The sequence below is a fragment of the Mobula birostris genome, chromosome 21, assembly GCF_030028105.1.
Source record: "Mobula birostris isolate sMobBir1 chromosome 21, sMobBir1.hap1, whole genome shotgun sequence".
Taxonomy (NCBI): Eukaryota; Metazoa; Chordata; class Chondrichthyes; order Myliobatiformes; family Myliobatidae; genus Mobula; species Mobula birostris.
The window spans coordinates 20,502,998-20,521,709 of record NC_092390.1 but is presented as its reverse complement, the minus strand read 5'-3'; the positions used below and the strand labels follow the sequence as shown (position 1 = coordinate 20,521,709).

Genomic DNA, 18,712 nt, shown 5'->3' with positions numbered 1-18,712 from the left:
CGTCCGCAAACTTGGCAACAAGGCCATCAATTCCTTTAGCATACAATGTAAAAAGAAGCGGTCCCAACACTGACCTCTGCGGCACACCACTAGCCACCTGCAGCCAACCAGAAAAGGCCCTCTTTATGCAACACACATCAAAGTTGCTGGTGAACGCAGCAGGCCAGGCAGCATCTTTAGGAAGAGATACAGCCGACGTTTTGGGCCGCAACCCCTCGTCAGGACTAACTGAAAGAAGAGGTAGTAAGAGATTTGAGAGGGGGAGGGGGAGATCCAAAATGATAGAAGAAGACAGGAGGGGGAGGGATGGAGCCAAGAGCTGGACAGGTGATAGGCAAAAGGGATACGAGAGGATCATGGGACAGGAGGCCCGGGGAGAAAGAAAAGGTTGAGGGGGGAGAAAACCCAGAGGATGGGCAAGGGGTATAGTGAGAGGGACAGAGGGAGAGAAAGAATGTGTGTGTATATAAATAAATAACGGATGGGATACGAGGGGGAGGTGGGGCATTAGCGGAAGTTTGAGAAGTCAATGTTCATGCCATCAGGTTGGAGGCCCTCTTTATTCCCATTTTTTTTGCCTCCTGCCAGCCAGCCAGCCAGCCAGTGTCGATGGCTGCCCATTGCTGAGCACAGACCAGGTAGACCACGTGTCCTGTTTCTGTGCAGTATGACTTTGAGATATGCTGTGCCAGGGGTGCCTGTGGATCTAGCTCGTACTTCCCAATGCAATGTGGATGTTGCTTTTTAAGTATAGGGTCTAACCCTGGATCCTAACCTGGATATGGCCATTGTTACAGTTCATTCAAGGAGGATGGTGGAAGGAATATTTTAAGTAGCATTCTACGGAAAGAAAGGTATGCTTTGCTGAATTTCTAGGCCTAGACATTTAAAGGCGATTTGCACAGATAACTGAAAAGGAAAATCTAAAAGATGGCAAATGAGATTAAAGCTGTTAAGTCCAAATGATGAATTTTTTCCATCAGAGGGCTATTGATTTTCTCTGCTGTAAGTTCCAGTTTTTTTTTCCATTAGCTTGAGAGCAAACAGTCAAGCACAGAGTGTCTGCTTTAATGCAACACATTATCAAACACTCAGAATTTTCAAAAGTGTTCCAGAGTTAAAGAATTCACAATGGATGACGATGAAGAGACCGGAAATTCTGCAGCAGTTTTCAAAGATGGGTGGACCCCACCATGAGTGGACAAGTTGGCATGTGGAGTATAATGCTGAAACATGTGAGGCATTCTCTTTGAAAGAATTCATTAGCAGTTACTTGAATGAGACTAAAAAATATTGCCGTATAAAGGGATTTGTGTGCTTTAATATGTGAAACACAAAACGTTAGTTTGTTGGGAAGGCTTTCAGAGTATTGGCCTTTTACTGTGATGGAGGTGATTTCAAGTTAACAAATTTCATGACACATGCCAGTGATAATAAACCTGATTCTGATTTCAAGGAAGTTTGGTAGATTGATTCCTTGGATGGAAGAGTTGACTTATGGAGAGAGATTGAACAGGGTTGGGCTTAGGCTGAGAGCATTTTAGAGGGTTGAGGTGTGACCTTGCTGGAAGATGTACAGTTGGGAGGAGAATCGAGAGGGTGGAAGCTGAGTAGATATTTTTCCAGTGGGGATATCCATAAGCAGGGGCATCATTTCAGAATAAGGGGCTGCCCTTTCCGATGGAGGTGGGAAGGAGCCAACTATGATTCAATGACAATATAATTTGGAAGGGTACATCTGGTACTTTGAAATAAATATTCACTGCCGATCTTTGGCATTCTCTACCCAAACACCTGTGGAGGTAGAACCACTGAATATAGGGCAGGCAGAGATTGTCAGACATTTGAACAGCAATGACATTAAGGAGTAGGGGGAAAGGGAAATCGGGGAAGTGGTGTTGAGATCACGATTGATGTTACTGAAAGGTGAAGCAGCCTTAAGGGGCTAATCGGCTGACCCCTGTTCCAGGTTCTTTCATTCTTATGTTCTGGTATTTTTTTTCCAGATAAAAGTCATGTATCAACACTAATTAAGCATCAAAAACATGATACATTTCTTCAAAATCTTTTTAACAGAAAATGGGGATTTTGTGGCCCTTGATCTTGGAGGAACCAACTTCCGTGTTCTACTTGTCAAAATCCGTAGTGGCAAAAGGCGAACAGTTGAAATGCACAACAAAATCTATGCTATTCCTCTGGAGATCATGCAAGGAACAGGTGAAGAGGTGGGCAATTTTCTTAATAAAACTTATTTTTCATCCTGCTTTAATGCACTAAATGTGCTCTACATAGTACCAATGCACAATTTGGCCTCCCCGTCCCACTTAAAAATTAGTGAAATTGTTCAACTGCATGTAAAAATGAGTTTGGAATGGTTCCTGTCAGGAGTGTTTAAAAGCGGCAGCTTTTGCTTTAATACTGTACTGAGATGCGTCTGATTTTAAAGTTACTCATCCCGTGGCAACCAGAGCAGGCTGTGTAGAAGATGAGGGGGGAATATGTCAATCTCCTGTGTGTGTTCACCCCTGCTCATGCTCTGCCCTGTTGGACTCTGTTTCACAAGTATCACAGATCAGAGTATGCAGCTATTATGTAATGGATCCTGTAGATGATATAAACTGCTTCTGTCTACGTTGGTGATGGAGTGACTGAACTGTGGGTGGGGTGCCTGTTAAGAGGGCTGTGTGGTTTTGAGCTTTTCGAGTGTTGTTGAAGCTGCACTCGCCCGTGCACTCTCCTGACCTGAGCCTTGTAGATGGTGCGAGGAACACAGCAATATTATTAAACCATGTGCTAATTATTTACCAGTAAAATGTCTTAAGACCTCCAAGAGTACCACAATCTTGTCGTCGGGTTTGGAAAGCCTCCGGTGACCCGGAGAGCTATGTGGGCTGGGGTCAGGGCCTTGTGCTTTGATCCTTGGTAGGGTCACCCATGCCAAACAGGTCAAAGGGTAGAAGCCAGACTGACAGTAGTTCACCTCTCAGGGTTAACAACCCTGACTGGTCAAACAAAATTGTTAGTGAATCAGCAATGAAGAACTTTCGTTGCTGCCCTAAGTGCCAGCGATGTAACAAGCAGTAAGTAGGTAAAATGTCTGAGAAGAACCATATCTGGAAGTCCACATATTTGGTATCCAGATCCCTTTATCCAGTTATTTTTTTTCAAATTCTCCATCAAAGTTCTCAACCATAATAATTCTCTGTTAGCTTACCTGGTGGACTAATTTATGACTCAGTTCATGAATTTCAGGCAATTGTCCTCAGCTGCATTAGCTCAGTTTACTTTTCTCTCCCTTTGTGAACGGTGCCTGTTGAACATTCTTGAACAGCCACCAACTCCTGTCTTCCAGTTGATGAACCAAAAGGAAAAGAGCCTTTGACAGCTGCTACTGACCTGCAAAAAGCTGTGAGCAAAGAGCAGTTCACTTCCATTAGGCTGATAACCACATTGAGAGCACCTTCTGCCTGCTAGGAGCACCTTATCAAAGTGTAAATACCACTCAGCGGAAGCTATTCTCATTGAGCAACTCTTTATTTAGACTCTGGATTGATATCCCATTAGCTGAAAAGTGGTATTGCAGAATAAACAGGATCTGACCACCTAGTAACAGTCAGTCTGTGTTCCCTGTCTTTAGAATATTGAGAGGCTCTTTCCCACTGTCAGAAGAGATAGTTTGGCTGCTCTTTGGTGCCGTGCTGCTGACCCTTGGGATAAAAGATTTTATACATTATCCATTCAGGTGATCTGGGCTCCGTAGGCTGAGCCAGCATTTAATTGTCCAAATCTGAATGACCCTTCAGTTCACGTACGTTCGAATGCTGTTCATAGACTTCAGTTCAGCATTCAAACAATCATTCCTCAGAAACTGATTGGAAAGTTAAGCCTACTGGGCCTGAACATCTCCCTCTGCAACTGTATCCTAGACTTCCTGACTGGGAGACCTCAGTCAGTCCGGGTCGGGAGCAGCATCTCCAACACTATCACACTGAGCATGGGGCCCCCCCCCCCAGGGCTGTGTGCTCAGTCCACTGCTGTTCACTCTGCTGACCCACGACTGTGCTGCAGCACACAGCTCGAATCACATCATCAAGTTCACCGATGACACGACCATGGTGGGTCTCATCAGCAAGAACAATGAGTCAGCATACAGAGAGGAGGTGCAGCGGCTAGCGGACTGGTGCAGAGCCAACAACCTGTCTCTGAATGTGAACAAAACAAAAGAGATGTTTGTTGACTTCAGGAGGACAGGGAGCGACCACCCTCCGCTGAACAACGACAACTCCTCTGTAGAGATTGTTAGGAGTACCAAATTTCTTGGTGTTCACCTGGCAGAGAATCTCAGCTGGTCCCTCAACACCAGCCCCATAGCAAAGAAAGCCCAGTAGTGTCTCTACTTTCTGCGAAGTCTGAGAAAAGTCCATCTCCCACCCTCCATCCTCACCACATTCTGCAGAGGTTGTATTGAGAGCATCCTGAGCAGCTGCATCACCGCCTGGTTTGGAAATTGCACCATCTCGGATCGCAAGACCCTACAGCGGATAGTGAGGTCAGCTGAGAAGATCATCGGGGTCTCTCTTCCCCCATCACAGACATTTACACCACACGCTGCATCTGTAAAGCAAACAGCATTATGAAGGACCCCACGCAGCCCTCATACAAACTCTTCTCCCTCCTGCCATCTGGCAAAAGGCATCGAAGCATTTGGGCTCTCACGACCAGACTGTATAACAGTTTCTTTCCCCAAGCCATCAGACTCCTCAATACCCAGAGCCTGGACTGACACCAACCTACTGCCCTCTACTGTGCCTATTGTCTTGTTTATTATTTATTGTAATGCCTGCACTGTTTTGTGAACTTTATGCAGTCCTGGGTAGGTCTGTAGTCTAGTGTAGTTTTTGTGTTGTTTTACATAGTTCAGTGTAGTTTTTGTATTGTTTCATGTAGCACCATGGTCCTGAAAAACTCTCATTTTTACTGTGTACTGTACCAGCAGTTATGGTTGAAATGACAATAAAAAGTGACTTGAAGTGACTTGAGAAGGTGATGGAGAGTGGCCTAATTGTACCACTGTAGTGTTTGAGGTGTCACTGTACACACAGTGCGGTCAGGCAGGATTTTGATCACTGACAGTGAAGGAATGATGATGTGTTTTCCAAGTCAGGGCAACTTCCAGTTGGTGTTCCCCGTGCTTTTGTTGTTCTTGTCCTTTCAGTTTGTAGAGGCCATCTGTTTGAAAGGTGCTGTGCTAGGAGTCTTAGTGAGTTGTTGTCATTTTCTGTAGATGGTACAAAGTGTTTGTACGTTGGTGGAGTGAACGTCGCTGCGCGGTGACGGTGGTGTGAATGAACTATGGATGGGGTGCCTGTCAAGAGGGTTGCTATGTCCTGAGTGGTTTTGAGCTTCTTCAGTATTGTTGAAGTTGCGCTCACCTAGGCAAGAGGAGGGTGTTCTTTCACTCTCCTGATTTGAGATGGTACGCAGGCTTTGGGGAGTTAGGAGGTGAGTTTCTCACCACAGGTTTCCTAGCCTCTAATTGTCTTATAGCTTCATTGTGTGCATTCCTGTTCCAGTTTCTGGTCAGAGTTAACCCTCTAGATGTTGATAGTGAAGAGTTGTAATGCTATTGTATGTCTGGAGCCTCTTCAGATGTTAACGTTGGCACTTGGGTAATCCTGTGGAGGATGTACTGTGTTCCGGCAACATGCTCAAGGTCTTGCACATTCAATGGAAACCCAAGGAACTGATGCATTCTGCTGAAGTAATTTTTTAAAAAAATTGTTTTTGTTTAATCTCACCAGGAAAAAACCTCAAAAAAAAAAACAAAGCAGTTAGGGAAAAGGAGAGAAAATCTGCAGACACTGGAAATCCAAGCTGCGTACAATAATTGCTGGAGAAACTCAGCAGGCCAGGCAGCGTCAATGGAAAAGAGTACTGTCGACATTTCAGGCCGAAGCCCTTCAGCAGGACTGGAGAAAAAAAAAGATGAGCATTCTTGCTGAAGGTCTCAGCCTGAAACGTCGACTGTACTCTCTTCTGTAGGTGCTGCATTTTGTGTGTGTTGCTGGGAAAAGAAGCCTTATTGTTGGGTGAAATCGCGCTGGTAATTTATCAATAATAACCAGACAATTCTTTCTTTCAATTTTCAGCTGTTTGACCACATCGTTCACTGCATCTCTGACTTCCTTGACTACATGGGCATGAAGGGAGCACGGCTTCCTCTTGGCTTCACATTTTCTTTCCCCTGTGAGCAGAGGAGTTTAGATGAGGCAAGTGCATTTATTTAAAACATTTGAAGAAAAATATTGCTCTAATGTGGATTTAATGAATTCTAGCCTTGAAATTGGATTGGATAGCATTGTTAATTTAATCATAACTGAATTGAAAATGTAATAATGCAGAATTATGTAAGATGCAGTAATGGCTGTTTGCCAGGTGGAAATTTAACTAAGCAATTGAGTTGTGAGTCTTGCCTGCACATGTGGTGTGATTTCCTTGCCTTAGGCCCATCTAACATTCCTTATGAAATGAAGACTAAGTTGTCCCAAGACTCTTATCACCGACACTGTTCTGAAACTACGTGGTCATTGTGATGTCATGCAGTATTGGGACCACACCAATGTAAATCCTGTACGTGGTGTTTGATCCTTCAAATGTTCCGGGTACAATGGTGCAGGCCAACTCCCAAGCACACGTCTCATCGCAATCCACCCACCAACCCCCTGCACTCATGAGCATGTCGATGGAGGTCTTGATGTACAGCCTCCATGACTCTACCCACTTCTCTGACACCGGACCCAACCCAGGCACCATCCATGCCATTTCCCACCCTCTCAGTAGCCCTCCACCAGCAACATATTTGATTACCACTATATTTTCACCAGCTGCTCACCCAGTTGCCACCCAAATCCAGATTCAAGCAGTGGCCTCTCTCTCCCACAGCTTTCTGCACATTGCCTTCACCTTGGATGTACCTTTCTGTAGACTTAGATGTTCCAGGGCTGAGGCCTTGTGCCACTGATGAGAAAGCGCCTAAAGAAGTCATGGCACTAATTGCTATGAACATCTAGTATTCCACATACCTAGCTTGTAGTGAATGACTTTCCCTGTCCTTATATTTATTCTGGTCCATTTTGTTCTGTCCAACTACAGAGCCTGTCCTAACCAGCCTTTCAAACTGCTCAACTCCCTTCACCCAGTGCCCTTCCCAGCAGCAATGCCCTGACACTACACAGTAGTTTTTTCCATTCTACGGTGATTTTTTTGCATTTGGCTGTTAAATGATAAGTTTTGTCTTTTCTCAGGGTATTCTTCTTAAGTGGACGAAAGGCTTTAAGGCAACAGATTGTGAGGGAGAGGATGTAGTTACGATGCTCAGGGATGCCATTAAACGAAGAGATGTAAGTTCCCATCAATGCGCCTTCATTTGTTTAAGTTACCAGTTCCTTGTAAATGAACATGTTATTGTAGGAGATTTGGAGGAGGCGTTAATCATTGATGTAATTATTATGTGTATATATAATTCGATCGAATACACTGTGCAATAATGGGCTATTCAGGTAATACATCTGCTTCAGCTCCGACTCTGATCCCGTCTTTCCTTGTCCAACAATGTAGACTTCTGTTACTTCCTCCTCCTCCTCATGGTTTACTTGGTTTGACTCAGTTATGAAATTTAGCTCAAAATAGAAACATAGAAAACCTACAGCACAATACAGGCCCTTTGGCCCACAAAGTTGTGCCGAACATGTCCCTACCTTAGAAATTACTAGGCTTACCTACAACCCTCTATTTTTCCAAGCTCCATGTACCTAACCAAAAGTCTCCTAAAAGACCCTATCGTATTTGTCTCCACCACCGTTGCTGGCAGCCCATTCCACACACTCACGACTGAGTAAAAAATTTACCCCTGACATCTCCTCTGTACCTATTCCCCAGCACCTTAAACCTGTGTCCTCTTGTGGCAACCATTTCAGCCCTGAGGAAAAAGCCTCTAACTATCCACACGATCAATGCCTCTCATCACCTTATACACCTCCATCAGGTCACCTCTCATGCACCGTCGCTCCAAGGAGAAAAGGCTGAGTTCACTCAACCTATTCATGCTCCCCAATCTAAGCAACATCCTTGCAAATCTCTTCTGTACCCTTTCTATGGCTTCCACATCCTTCCTGTAGTGAGGCAACCAGAACTGAGCACAGTACTCCAAGTGGGGTCTGACCAGCGTCCTATATAGCTGCAATATTACCTCTCGGCTCCTAAATTCAGTTCCACAATTGATGAAGGTCAATGCACTGTATGCCTTCTTAACCACAGTGTCAACCTGTGCAGCTGCTTTGAGAGTCCTTTGGACTCTGACCCCAAGATCCCTCTGATCCTCTACACTGCCAAGAGTCTTACCATTAATACTATATTCTGCCATCATATTTGTCCTACCAAAATGAACTGCTTCACACTTATCTGGATTGAACTCCATCTGCCACTTCTCAGCCCAGTTTTGTATCTTATCAATGTTCTGCTGTAATCTCTGACAGCCCTCCACACTATCCACAACACCTCCAACCTTTGTGTCATCAGCAAACTTACTAACCCATCCCTCTACTTCCTCATCCAGGTCATTTATAAAAAATCACGAAGAGTAAGGGTCCCAGAACAGATCCCTGAGGCACTCCACTGGTGACCAACCTCCATGCAGAATATGACCCGTCTACAACCACTGTTTGCCTTCTGTGGGCAAGCCAGTTCTGGATCCACAAAGCAATGTCCCCTTGGATCCCATGCTTCCTTACTTTCTCAATAAGCCTCGCATGGGGTACCTTATCAAATGCCTTGCTGAAATACATCTTTACCAGCAACTTTGATGTGTGTTGCTACACTACATCTACTGCTCTTCCTTCATCATGTGCTTAGTCACATCCTAAAAAATTCAATCAGGCTCATAAGGCACGACCTGCCCTTGACAAAACCATGCTGACTATTCCTAATCATATTATACCTCTCCAAATGTTCATAAATCCGGCCTCTCAGGATCTTCTCCATCAACTTGCCAACCATTGAGGTAAGACTCACTGGTCTGTAATTTCCTGGGCTATCTCTACTCCCTTTCTTGAATAGAGGAACAGCATCCACAACCCTCCAGTCCTCCGGAACCTCTCCCATCCCCATTGATGATGCAAAGATCATCGCCAGAGGTTCAGCAATCTCCTCCCTCACGTCCCACAGTAGCCTAGGGTACATCTCATCCGGTCCCGGCGACTTATCCAACTTGATGCTTTCCAAAAGCTCCAGCCCATCCTCTTTCTTAATATCTACATGCTCAAGCTTTTCAGTCTGCTGCAAGTCATCACTACAATCACCAAGATCCTTTTCCATAGTGAATACTTAAGTAAGGTATCTCTGCTATTTCCTCCGGTTCCATACACACTTTCCCACTGTCATACTTGATAGGTCCTATTCTTTCATGTCTCATCCTCTTGTTCTTCACATACTTGTAGAATGCCTTGGGGTTTTCCTTAATCCTGCCCGCCAAGGCCGTCTCATGGCCCCTTCTGGCTCTCCTAATTTCCTTCTTATGCTCCTTCCTATTAGCCTTGTAATCTTCTCGATCTCTAACATTATCTAGCTCTCCAAACCTTTTGTAAGCTTTTCTTTTCTCCTTGACTATATTTATTACAGCCTTTGCACACCACGGTTCCTGTACCCTACCATAACTTCCCTGTCTCATTGGAACGTACCTATGCAGAACTCCACACAAATATCCCCTGAACATTTGCCACATTTCTTCTGTACTTTTCCCTGAGAACATCTGTTTCCAATTTAAGCTTCCAATTTCCTGCCTGATAGCCTCATAATTCCCCTTACTCCAATTAAATGCTTTTCTAACTTGTCTGTTCCTATCTCTCTCCAATGCTATAGTAAAGGAGATAGAATTGTGATTACTATCTCCAAAATGCTCTCCCGCTGAGAGATCTGACACCTGACCAGGATCATTTCCCAATACCAAATCAAGTACAGCCTCTCCTCTTGTAGGCTTATCTACATATTGTGCCAAGAAACCTTCCTGAGCACACCTAGCAAACTCCACCCCATCTAAACCCCTTGCTCTAGGGAAATGCCAATCGATATTTGGGAAATTAAAATCTCCCATCTTGACAACTCTTATTATTACACCTTTCTAGGATCTGTTTCCCTATCTGCTCCTCAATATCCCTGGCGGCCTATATAAAAAAAAATACCCAGTAAAGTTATTGACCACTTCCTGTTCCTAACCTCCACCCACAGAGACTCCGTGGACAATCCCTCCATGGCGTCCACCTTTTCTGCAGCCGTGACACTATCACTGATCAACAGTGCCACGTCCCCACCTCTTTTGCCTCCCTCCTCCCTGTCCTTTCTGAAACATCTAAAACCCAGCACTTGAAGTAACCATTCCTGTCCCTGAGCTATCCAAGTCTCTGTAATGGCCACCACATCCTATCTCCAAGTACTGATCCACGCTCTAAGCTCATCGGCTTTGTTCACAACACACCTTGCATTAAGATAGACACATCTCAAACCATCAGTCTGAGCGCGTCCCTTCTCTATCACCTGCCTGTCCTCCCTCTCGCACTGTCTACAAGCTTTCTCTATTTGTGAGCCAACCGCCTCTTCCTCCATCTCTTCAGTTTGGTTCCCACCCCCCAACAATTCTAATTTAAACTCTTCCCCAATAGCCTTAGCAAACCTCCCCACCAGGATATTGGTCCCCCTGGGATTCAAGTGCAACCCGTCCTTTTTGTATAGGTCACACCTGCCCCAAAAGAGGTCCCAATGATCTAGAAATCTGAATCCCTGCCCCCCTGCTCCAATCCCTCAGCCACACATTTATCCTCCACCTCATTCTATTCCTATACTCACTGTGGCATGGCACAGGCAGTACTCCTGAGATGACTACCTTTGTGGTCCTGTTTCTCAACTTCCTTCCTAACTCCCTGTACTTTTTTTTTTCAGGACCTCTTCCTTTTTCCTACTTCTGTCATTGGTACCAATATGTACCACAACCTGTGCCTGTTCTCCCTCCTATTGCAGGATATCTTGGACGCAATCTGAAACATCCTGGACCCTGGCACCTGGGAGGCAAACTACCATCCGAGTTTCTTTCCTGCGTCCACAGAATCGCCTGTCTGACCCCCTAACTATAGAGTCCCCTATTACAACTGCCCTCCTCTTCCGTTCCCTATCCTTCTGAGCCACAGGGCCAGACTCTGTTTCGGAGGCACGGCCACTGTTGCTTCCCCCAGGTAGGCTGTCCCCCCCAACAGTACTCAAACAGGAGTACTTATTGTCAGGGGATACAGCCACAGGGGTACTCTCTAGTACCTGACTCTTCCCCTTCCCCCCCCCCCCCCGACTGTGACCCACTTGTCTGTCTCCCGTGGCCGCGGTGTGACCACCTGCCTATAACTCCTTTCTATCACCTCCTCGCTCTCCTTGACCAGGCGATGGTCATCGAGCTGCATCTCCAGTTCCCTAACTCGGTCCCTAAGGAGCCGCAGCTCGACACACCTGGTGCAGATATGGCCGTCCGGGAGGCTGGGAGACTCCAGGACCTCCCACATCTGACACCGAGCACAGAAAACTGGCCTGTCACACACATTCTTCCTCCTTTCCGCAAATAACACCGGTAAACCTACTGTCTGATGGTTCTGGGCAAGTAAATAAAGTCAATTAGCCCACAACAATGTTATCTGAAAAAAAATTGATTGTAGATTATTATAATGATTTAAAATAATTGGAGCAAATCTTAGGCTTCCTAGATTGAATCCTACCAGAAGAAAAATGAGTTCTGAATGTTTGAGGCAGGTGGATCATCTGTCTTTGATGTAATGGATAGTCTGCTGCTGGGCAGCCTTCCGTGGTTTCAAAGTGACTACAATTCTTCCTGATTATTCTATAATTTCTCCATCTAGGAGTTTGAGCTGGATATTGTAGCAATTGTGAATGACACAGTGGGCACGATGATGACATGTGCATATGAAGATCTACAGTGTGAAGTTGGAATGATTGTTGGTGAGTTAGTATTGACACCCACTGCATTTGGCTCATTTAGTTGTCAGTAAATGAAGTAAAAGACAAACTGAAAGTGCTGGAGTTAGTAGTTCCAGGACAGTGACTTTTCTGATGGAAAATTTCTGATGAAAGAATATCAATCTGAAACGTTATGTCCACTTCTCTCTCCAGTGATGTTGCCTGGCCTACTAAGCATTTCTAGTTTATATTTCAGATACCCAGCATTTGTAGTTCTTTGTCTTTTGATAGCAAAGGAGTCGGCCTAAAACCATGGATTAAGTGCTAGAATATATTAAAGCTGGAGCTTTTTGTGATGACAGGAGAGACAGGCTAATTGTGTTTTGTGTTTGTATACAGACATTAGTGGACTTGAATTTTAGAGGCTCTAATTAGGGAAATGGGGTAGCAGTGAGATGGTTCTGGGCAAGTAAATAAAGTCAGTTAGCCCAAAACCATGTTATCAATGTCTGGTTAACAAACCTGGTGAATCAGTATGGATCTGTTCCCTTTCACAGCCCAGTACAGCACAGCTCGGGTCCGACTCAGCAGCATTGCCAGTGTAACCCTGTAGTAAATGGAGTGAAGCTGTCCAAATTCATTCACATTGGCTTTTGTCTGATTTTATAATATATAGATTCATGATTTGCCCTGAAGCAAAATACTAGATTTACTTGTTATTAAAATGGATTTCCAAATAAAAAGGATTGGGCAGGGCGTCAATTCTGTTGTTGAGTTCCTGTACTTTGGGGAAACGTGTAAATATCTGTGCCCATCCTGTCGTTCTCGGTGAGAGAAGTGGAGTGAAGTTTTTTTTTCTCCCTGCACTGCCTGGCAAACTGTGAGGTGTGGCACCGATCAGCAGTAACGTGGGGTCTGTCCTGAGTTGAGGAAATGGAGAGTGACAGTGACCCTGGCCCCATGACGAAGGCTCACACACATTCAGCCTCGCAGGAAGTCGCGGCTGGCACTGAGGGCAAAAGCTGCAAAACTAGTTTTGCTTCAGAGTTGGTTTCAGATTTTAAAAAACAGGATAATAAAAATATACTTCAATCTTGGTGCATAAAACCTGAGGTAGAAAACTCTCCCTGCAGACTGTGTATGTTGTTTTGATGCTCGTATTAATTGGAAGGTTTATTATAGAAAAATTGTACTCGGGCTAACAAAAGTCCTACTCAAAAAGTAAAGAAACTGATTTCCCAAGAGGGCCGGAAGTGTGTGCTGAATATCCCTACTTTGGGTTTGCCCAATTTTCACTTGTACTTCTTTCTCGTTTTTCATTTGTTGTAGTGCTCAGTAATTCCAAACTCACTCTCTGTTACAAAGTAATTAACCTTTTTTTTTTGTGTATGTGCCAGGACGCCATTCATCTGCCAGGAGAAAAGCTTCATGTTTACACTACATGCAAACTGGCAATTTTATTCTTGATTATTTGTATTTGCTGAATTCTTTGCTTCCATTTTCTCATCTGTATCTGAAACTGTGTGAGATGAACCTTTTGCTGCTGCAGTCCTCTTCAGCAAATGTCACTGTTCCTCTTCAGGGACTGGCAGCAACACCTGCTACATGGAAGAGGCGAGGAACGTTGAGACCGTGGAGGGAGATGAGGGGCTCATGTGCGTGAACATGGAGTGGGGAGCTTTCGGTGACAACGGGTGCCTTGATGATATCAGGACGGAGTACGATAAAGCAGTGGATGATCTGTCATTGAACCAAGGGAAACAAAAGTGGGTTGATACAATGCAAATTTTTACCTCCTAGTCTATAATCGTGATGGGTGAATTGAGGTACCCCAAAGTTTAACAGTATCAACTGGGCAGCTAGAAAATAGAACATAGAACAGTACAGTATAGGTCCGTCAGCCCACAATGTTGTGTTGACCTTTTAAACTACTTAAAGTTTAATTTCCCTCCTGCGTAGCCTTCCATTTTTCTAAATCATCTATGTACCTGTCTGAGAGTTTCTTAAATGTCCCTAATGGATCTCCTGGCAGGACCTTCACACACCAACCACTCTCTGTGTAAAGAATTCATCTCTGACATCCCCTGATACCTTTCTCCAATCTCCTAAAAACTTTGCCCCCCTTGTGTTAGCCATTTCCACCCTGGGGGAAAAAAGTCTCTGGTTATCCACTTGATTTATCCCTCTTATCACCTTGTACACCTCTATCAAGTTGCCTGTCATTCTCCGTCACTCCAGAGAGAAAAGTGCTAGCTTATTTCTGATATCTGAGCTTTTGGAAATACTGTACAATTTGAGGTCAGCAATGGCAGAGCATTGTCAGTTCCCAGCCATGTTTTAACCTCCTAGTATGAAAGAGGTCCATGATGCCATCAGCAGCCTGAAAAGCAACAAAGCTGCTGGTCCTGACGGGATACTAGCAGAGGTCTTTAAGGAAGGTGGACCAGCACTCCTGCACCACATTCATGCCGTGCTGCTGAAGGTCTGGGAAAGGGAACAACTGCCCTCAGAGCTCAGGGATACTCTGATAGTGACCATATTCAAGAAGGGAGACAAAGCAATTGGCAACTACAGCAGCATCTCCCTGCTGTCAGCACCAGGCAAAGTGCTTGCACCTATCCTTCTCAATTGACTCCTTCCACTATCTGAAGAAGTATTTCCTGAATCACAGGTTTGTGCCCATCTGGAGGTACAGCAGACATGATTTTCACAGCACTCCAATTACAGGAAAAATGCCATGACCTAAGGCAGCCCTTGTACTTGGCTTTAATAGATTTGGCCAAAGCATTTTAAATAGTGGACTGCCAGGCTTTCTGGAGTATAATATCAAATCAGATTAAATTTAATTATCATTCAAACCATACATGGATATAGCTGAACAAGACAATGTTCCTCTGATTCTAAAGTGCAAAACATTCAAAATAGCAAGTTAACATTCAAAAATAGCGAGTAACATAATTCAAAATAGTGAGCAAAGAAGTATATTCAGTTGGAAAATAAAAACATATATAGTCCAAGACACTGAGCAACAGTGTCCAGCAATTGATGGTACAGTCCCCTAGCAGTGCACAGACAGTGTATCAAGACTTAGCTTGACAAGTACTTATGAATACTGAGTCTACTGCGTATGGCATGTCAGTCACGGTACTCACTAATAGTGGCGCTGAATCAGAACCCTTCACTGTCAAGACCAGAGTCAAACAGGTTTGTCATCTTTATTGCTAACATCCTTCACATTATTAGTGAAGACCTACCACAAGAATCCCAATCCTATATAAAATAGACATCAGGCTTTTCAACCTCAAATGGTTCAAGGTCAAGAACCAGGTCAGCACCACTCACCATCGTGAAGCTTCTGTAGGCAGGTGATGACACAATTGTGGCACATTCTGAAGAAGACCTCCAGTTTATCCTGAGTGCCTTCGCTAAGGCATATAGAGCCCTAGTTCTTGTCCAAGATCAGCCACTGCCCAACCAGCCATTTATCCAGCCCTCCTTAAATGTTGACAATATTACCCTAGACCCACTTTCCCTACCTTGGCAGCACTCTCTCCTTAAAAGCAGACATTGACTCAGACATCAACCACAGCCTAAGTAGTGCTAGTGGGACTGATACAAGGTTAAGGAAAAGAGTCTTTGAAGACCACGACCTACAAGTCCAAACAAAACTCTTGGCCTATAGAGCACTTATCCTTCCTACTTTACTGTATGGACTATCTATAGTAGACACCCGAAAGCCTTGAGACAAAGAACCTTACGAAGGATTCTGAAGATCAGCTGGAAGGGCAGATGCACTAACACCAGCGTACTGGAGGAAGCCAACATGAACAGCACCTCCATCACGATAAAGCGACACCAACTCTGATTGATGGTCATATCATCCGGATACCTAACTTGCGTCTCCCCAAACATGTCCTTTACTCCCAGTTGAAGGAAAGTCAGTGAACCCCTGGCATTCAAAGGAAATGCTTCAAAGATAACATCAAAATCAACTAAAGAAATTCAACATTACATCTAAAAACTGTGAGGTCATAGCACTCAATAGATACACCCGGAGGAAATCTGTTCAAGAGGGAGCTGCACTACATGAGAACGACCTCCACCGTGTCGCAGAGAAGAAGCAGCAGCTGCGAAAGGAGAGACTGAACAACCAAAAGACCCAAACACTGACCATGAACCTCCACTTACTCGTGTCCACGCTGACCAGAATATGTGGAACCCAATTGGCCTCTACAGCCACCTGAGGACAAGGTCTTAGGAGAACATCTTGCTCAACTGAAAGTGATTGCAACAAAATGTTTTGGTGCCTAGTCAGCCTTGAGTATTGATAAGGTGGTTATCTTTACATAATGGACTTCACATGCATTTCTATGACTACAAAACAGATTCTTAAATGCTGATTATGAAATAGATGTAAGAACTATTGGAATATGAATAGAAATAATTAACATTACTATAACAATGAGGCCATTGAGTTGTACAGCACAAAAGTAAGTCAGTTGACACACAAGTGTCAATGTGGATAGCAAGGAAGACTATCATGGCTTGCAGAAATATCTGGATTAGCTGGAAAAATGGGCTGAAAATGACAGATGGAATTTAATGCTGAGGAGTGTGAAGTGCTGCATTTCAGTAGGACTAACCAGGGTAGGTCTTGCACGGTGAACAGGGCACTGAGGAGTTGGTGGAACAAAGGGATCTGGAAATACAGGTCCATAATTCATTGGAAGTGGTGTAACGGGTTGCTGGGGTTGTAAAGAAAGCTTTAGGCACATTGGTCTTCATAAATCAAAGTATTGAGTCAGGAGACGGGATGCTATGTTGAAGTTGCTGGTGAGGCCCAAATTGGAATATTGTGTGCACTTTTGCTCATCTACCTACATGAATGATATAAATAAGGTTGAAAGAGTACAGAGAAATTTACAATGATGTTGCTGAGACTGGGGGACCTGAGTTATAAGGAAAGATTGAATAGGTTAGGACTTTATTCCTTAGGACTTGGAAGACTGAGAGGAGATTTGATAGAGGTATACAAAATTATGAGGGGTGTAGATTGGGCAAATGCAATCAGGCTTTTCCCACTGAGGTTGGGCAGGACTACAACCAGAGGTCATGGGTGAAAGGTGAAAAGTTTAGGGGGAACATGAGGGAAAATTCTTCACTCAGAGGGTCGTGAGAGTGTGAAACAAGCTGCCAGCATGTGGTGCATGCGAGCTCAATTTCAATATTTGAGCAAAGTTTGGATAGGTACATGGATAGTAGGGAGTGGAGAGGAGGTCAATGTGGATATGAAGTTTAAATAGTTTCGAGATGGACTAGATGGGCTGAAGGGCCTGTTTTGTGCTGTACTTTTCTATGACTCCAAATCTCTACAATAATTCCATTTGCCCTCACTAACATGAATCCTGTGCTTTACCCTTTTAAGTGTCTGTCTAAATGTCTACGAGAAATATGTACTTTAATATTAAACTTACTTTGAACTTAGGACAGAAATTCAGGCTCTTTTCCCCATGGTAAGGGTAATAAGAGACTCAAAAGGTGACGGGAATGAGGTTTAATGGGAATTTGGGCAAAATGGCATTCTGCCCCCCCCCTCCCCCCGCAAACACATGAGAGTAGTTAATTCTTAAAACCTCACTGGTAAAGAAGGTGGTGAAATCAGGTATTATCTTTGATAGAACCAGGTTTATTATCACTGTCTTATATGATGCAAATTTTTTTGTTTGCAGTAGCAGTACACGGATTCCTATAAATTACAAAATAGTGCAAAAGAAGGAATAATGACTTGGTGTTCATTGAAATCTGATGAAATTCAGGAAGAAATGCTTCCTGTGTCGTTGACTGTGTCTTTCACTCCAGAAAAAAAGATTCCAGCCTATGTAATCTCTCTCCTCAACTAAACTCCTCCAATCCATTAACTTTTGTGTCATCCCCAAATGTACCAATCATGTGCCCTGTATTCACATCCAGTTGAGACTAATTGGAAGTGATACTTCAGTGCTGAAAGGGTTGTTGTCACTGTCATTTCTAGGTATGAGAAGATGATCAGCGGGATGTACCTGGGTGAGATTGTGCGAAATGTGGTTACTGATTTCACCAGACGAGGATTCCTGTTCAGGGGGCAAATCTCGGAGAGACTGAAGACAAGAAGCATCTTTGAAACCAAGTTTCTTTCCCAGATAGAAAGGTATCTAGACTTCTTCCTTAAGATTTTAGCCACTTGGCTTGATTCTGCTGAAGTTGGTGGCTGACGTGCCATTTTGGTTCTTTACCCGTCTGTGGATGCAGTGACTGCCTGGCTCTGCTGCAGGTCCGTGCAATCCTCCAGAACCTCGGCCTTGACAGCACTTGTGACGACAGTATCATCGTGAAGGAGGTGTGTGGTGTTGTTTCTAAGAGAGCTGCCCAGCTCTGTGGCGCAGGGATGGCTGCTGTCGTTGACAAAATAAGGGAGAACCGGGGCTTGGACCACCTGGAGATCACCGTCGGTGTTGATGGAACTCTCTACAAGCTTCATCCACAGTAAGTGCTCGACTTCTTTAAAATCTCTTGTGTGTTGTTGAATTGATCAAGTTTCTGTTTTAAAACAGTATCAGACCACCAACTTTGCTACCAGTCCCCAAACTTAATAACTATGTCACCTACCTCATCAAAATATGACAAACAACAGGGAACCCAGCACTGATCCTGACAGCACACACTGATC

The 18,712-nt window shown here is 44.2% G+C and overlaps 1 protein-coding gene across 1 annotated transcript in view; it reads left to right on the top strand.

Moving 5' to 3' along the window:
• hk1 (hexokinase 1) overlaps positions 1-18,712 on the top strand; it is a 77,752-nt gene that overhangs the window by 48,204 nt on the left and 10,836 nt on the right. The window contains exons 11-17 of the mRNA XM_072239130.1: positions 2,077-2,225; positions 6,150-6,269; positions 7,305-7,400; positions 11,949-12,048; positions 13,589-13,772; positions 18,038-18,193; positions 18,295-18,528. Coding sequence (XP_072095231.1) covers positions 2,077-2,225; positions 6,150-6,269; positions 7,305-7,400; positions 11,949-12,048; positions 13,589-13,772; positions 18,038-18,193; positions 18,295-18,528 — 1,039 coding nt within the window. The remainder of the gene's footprint in view (positions 1-2,076; positions 2,226-6,149; positions 6,270-7,304; positions 7,401-11,948; positions 12,049-13,588; positions 13,773-18,037; positions 18,194-18,294; positions 18,529-18,712) is intronic.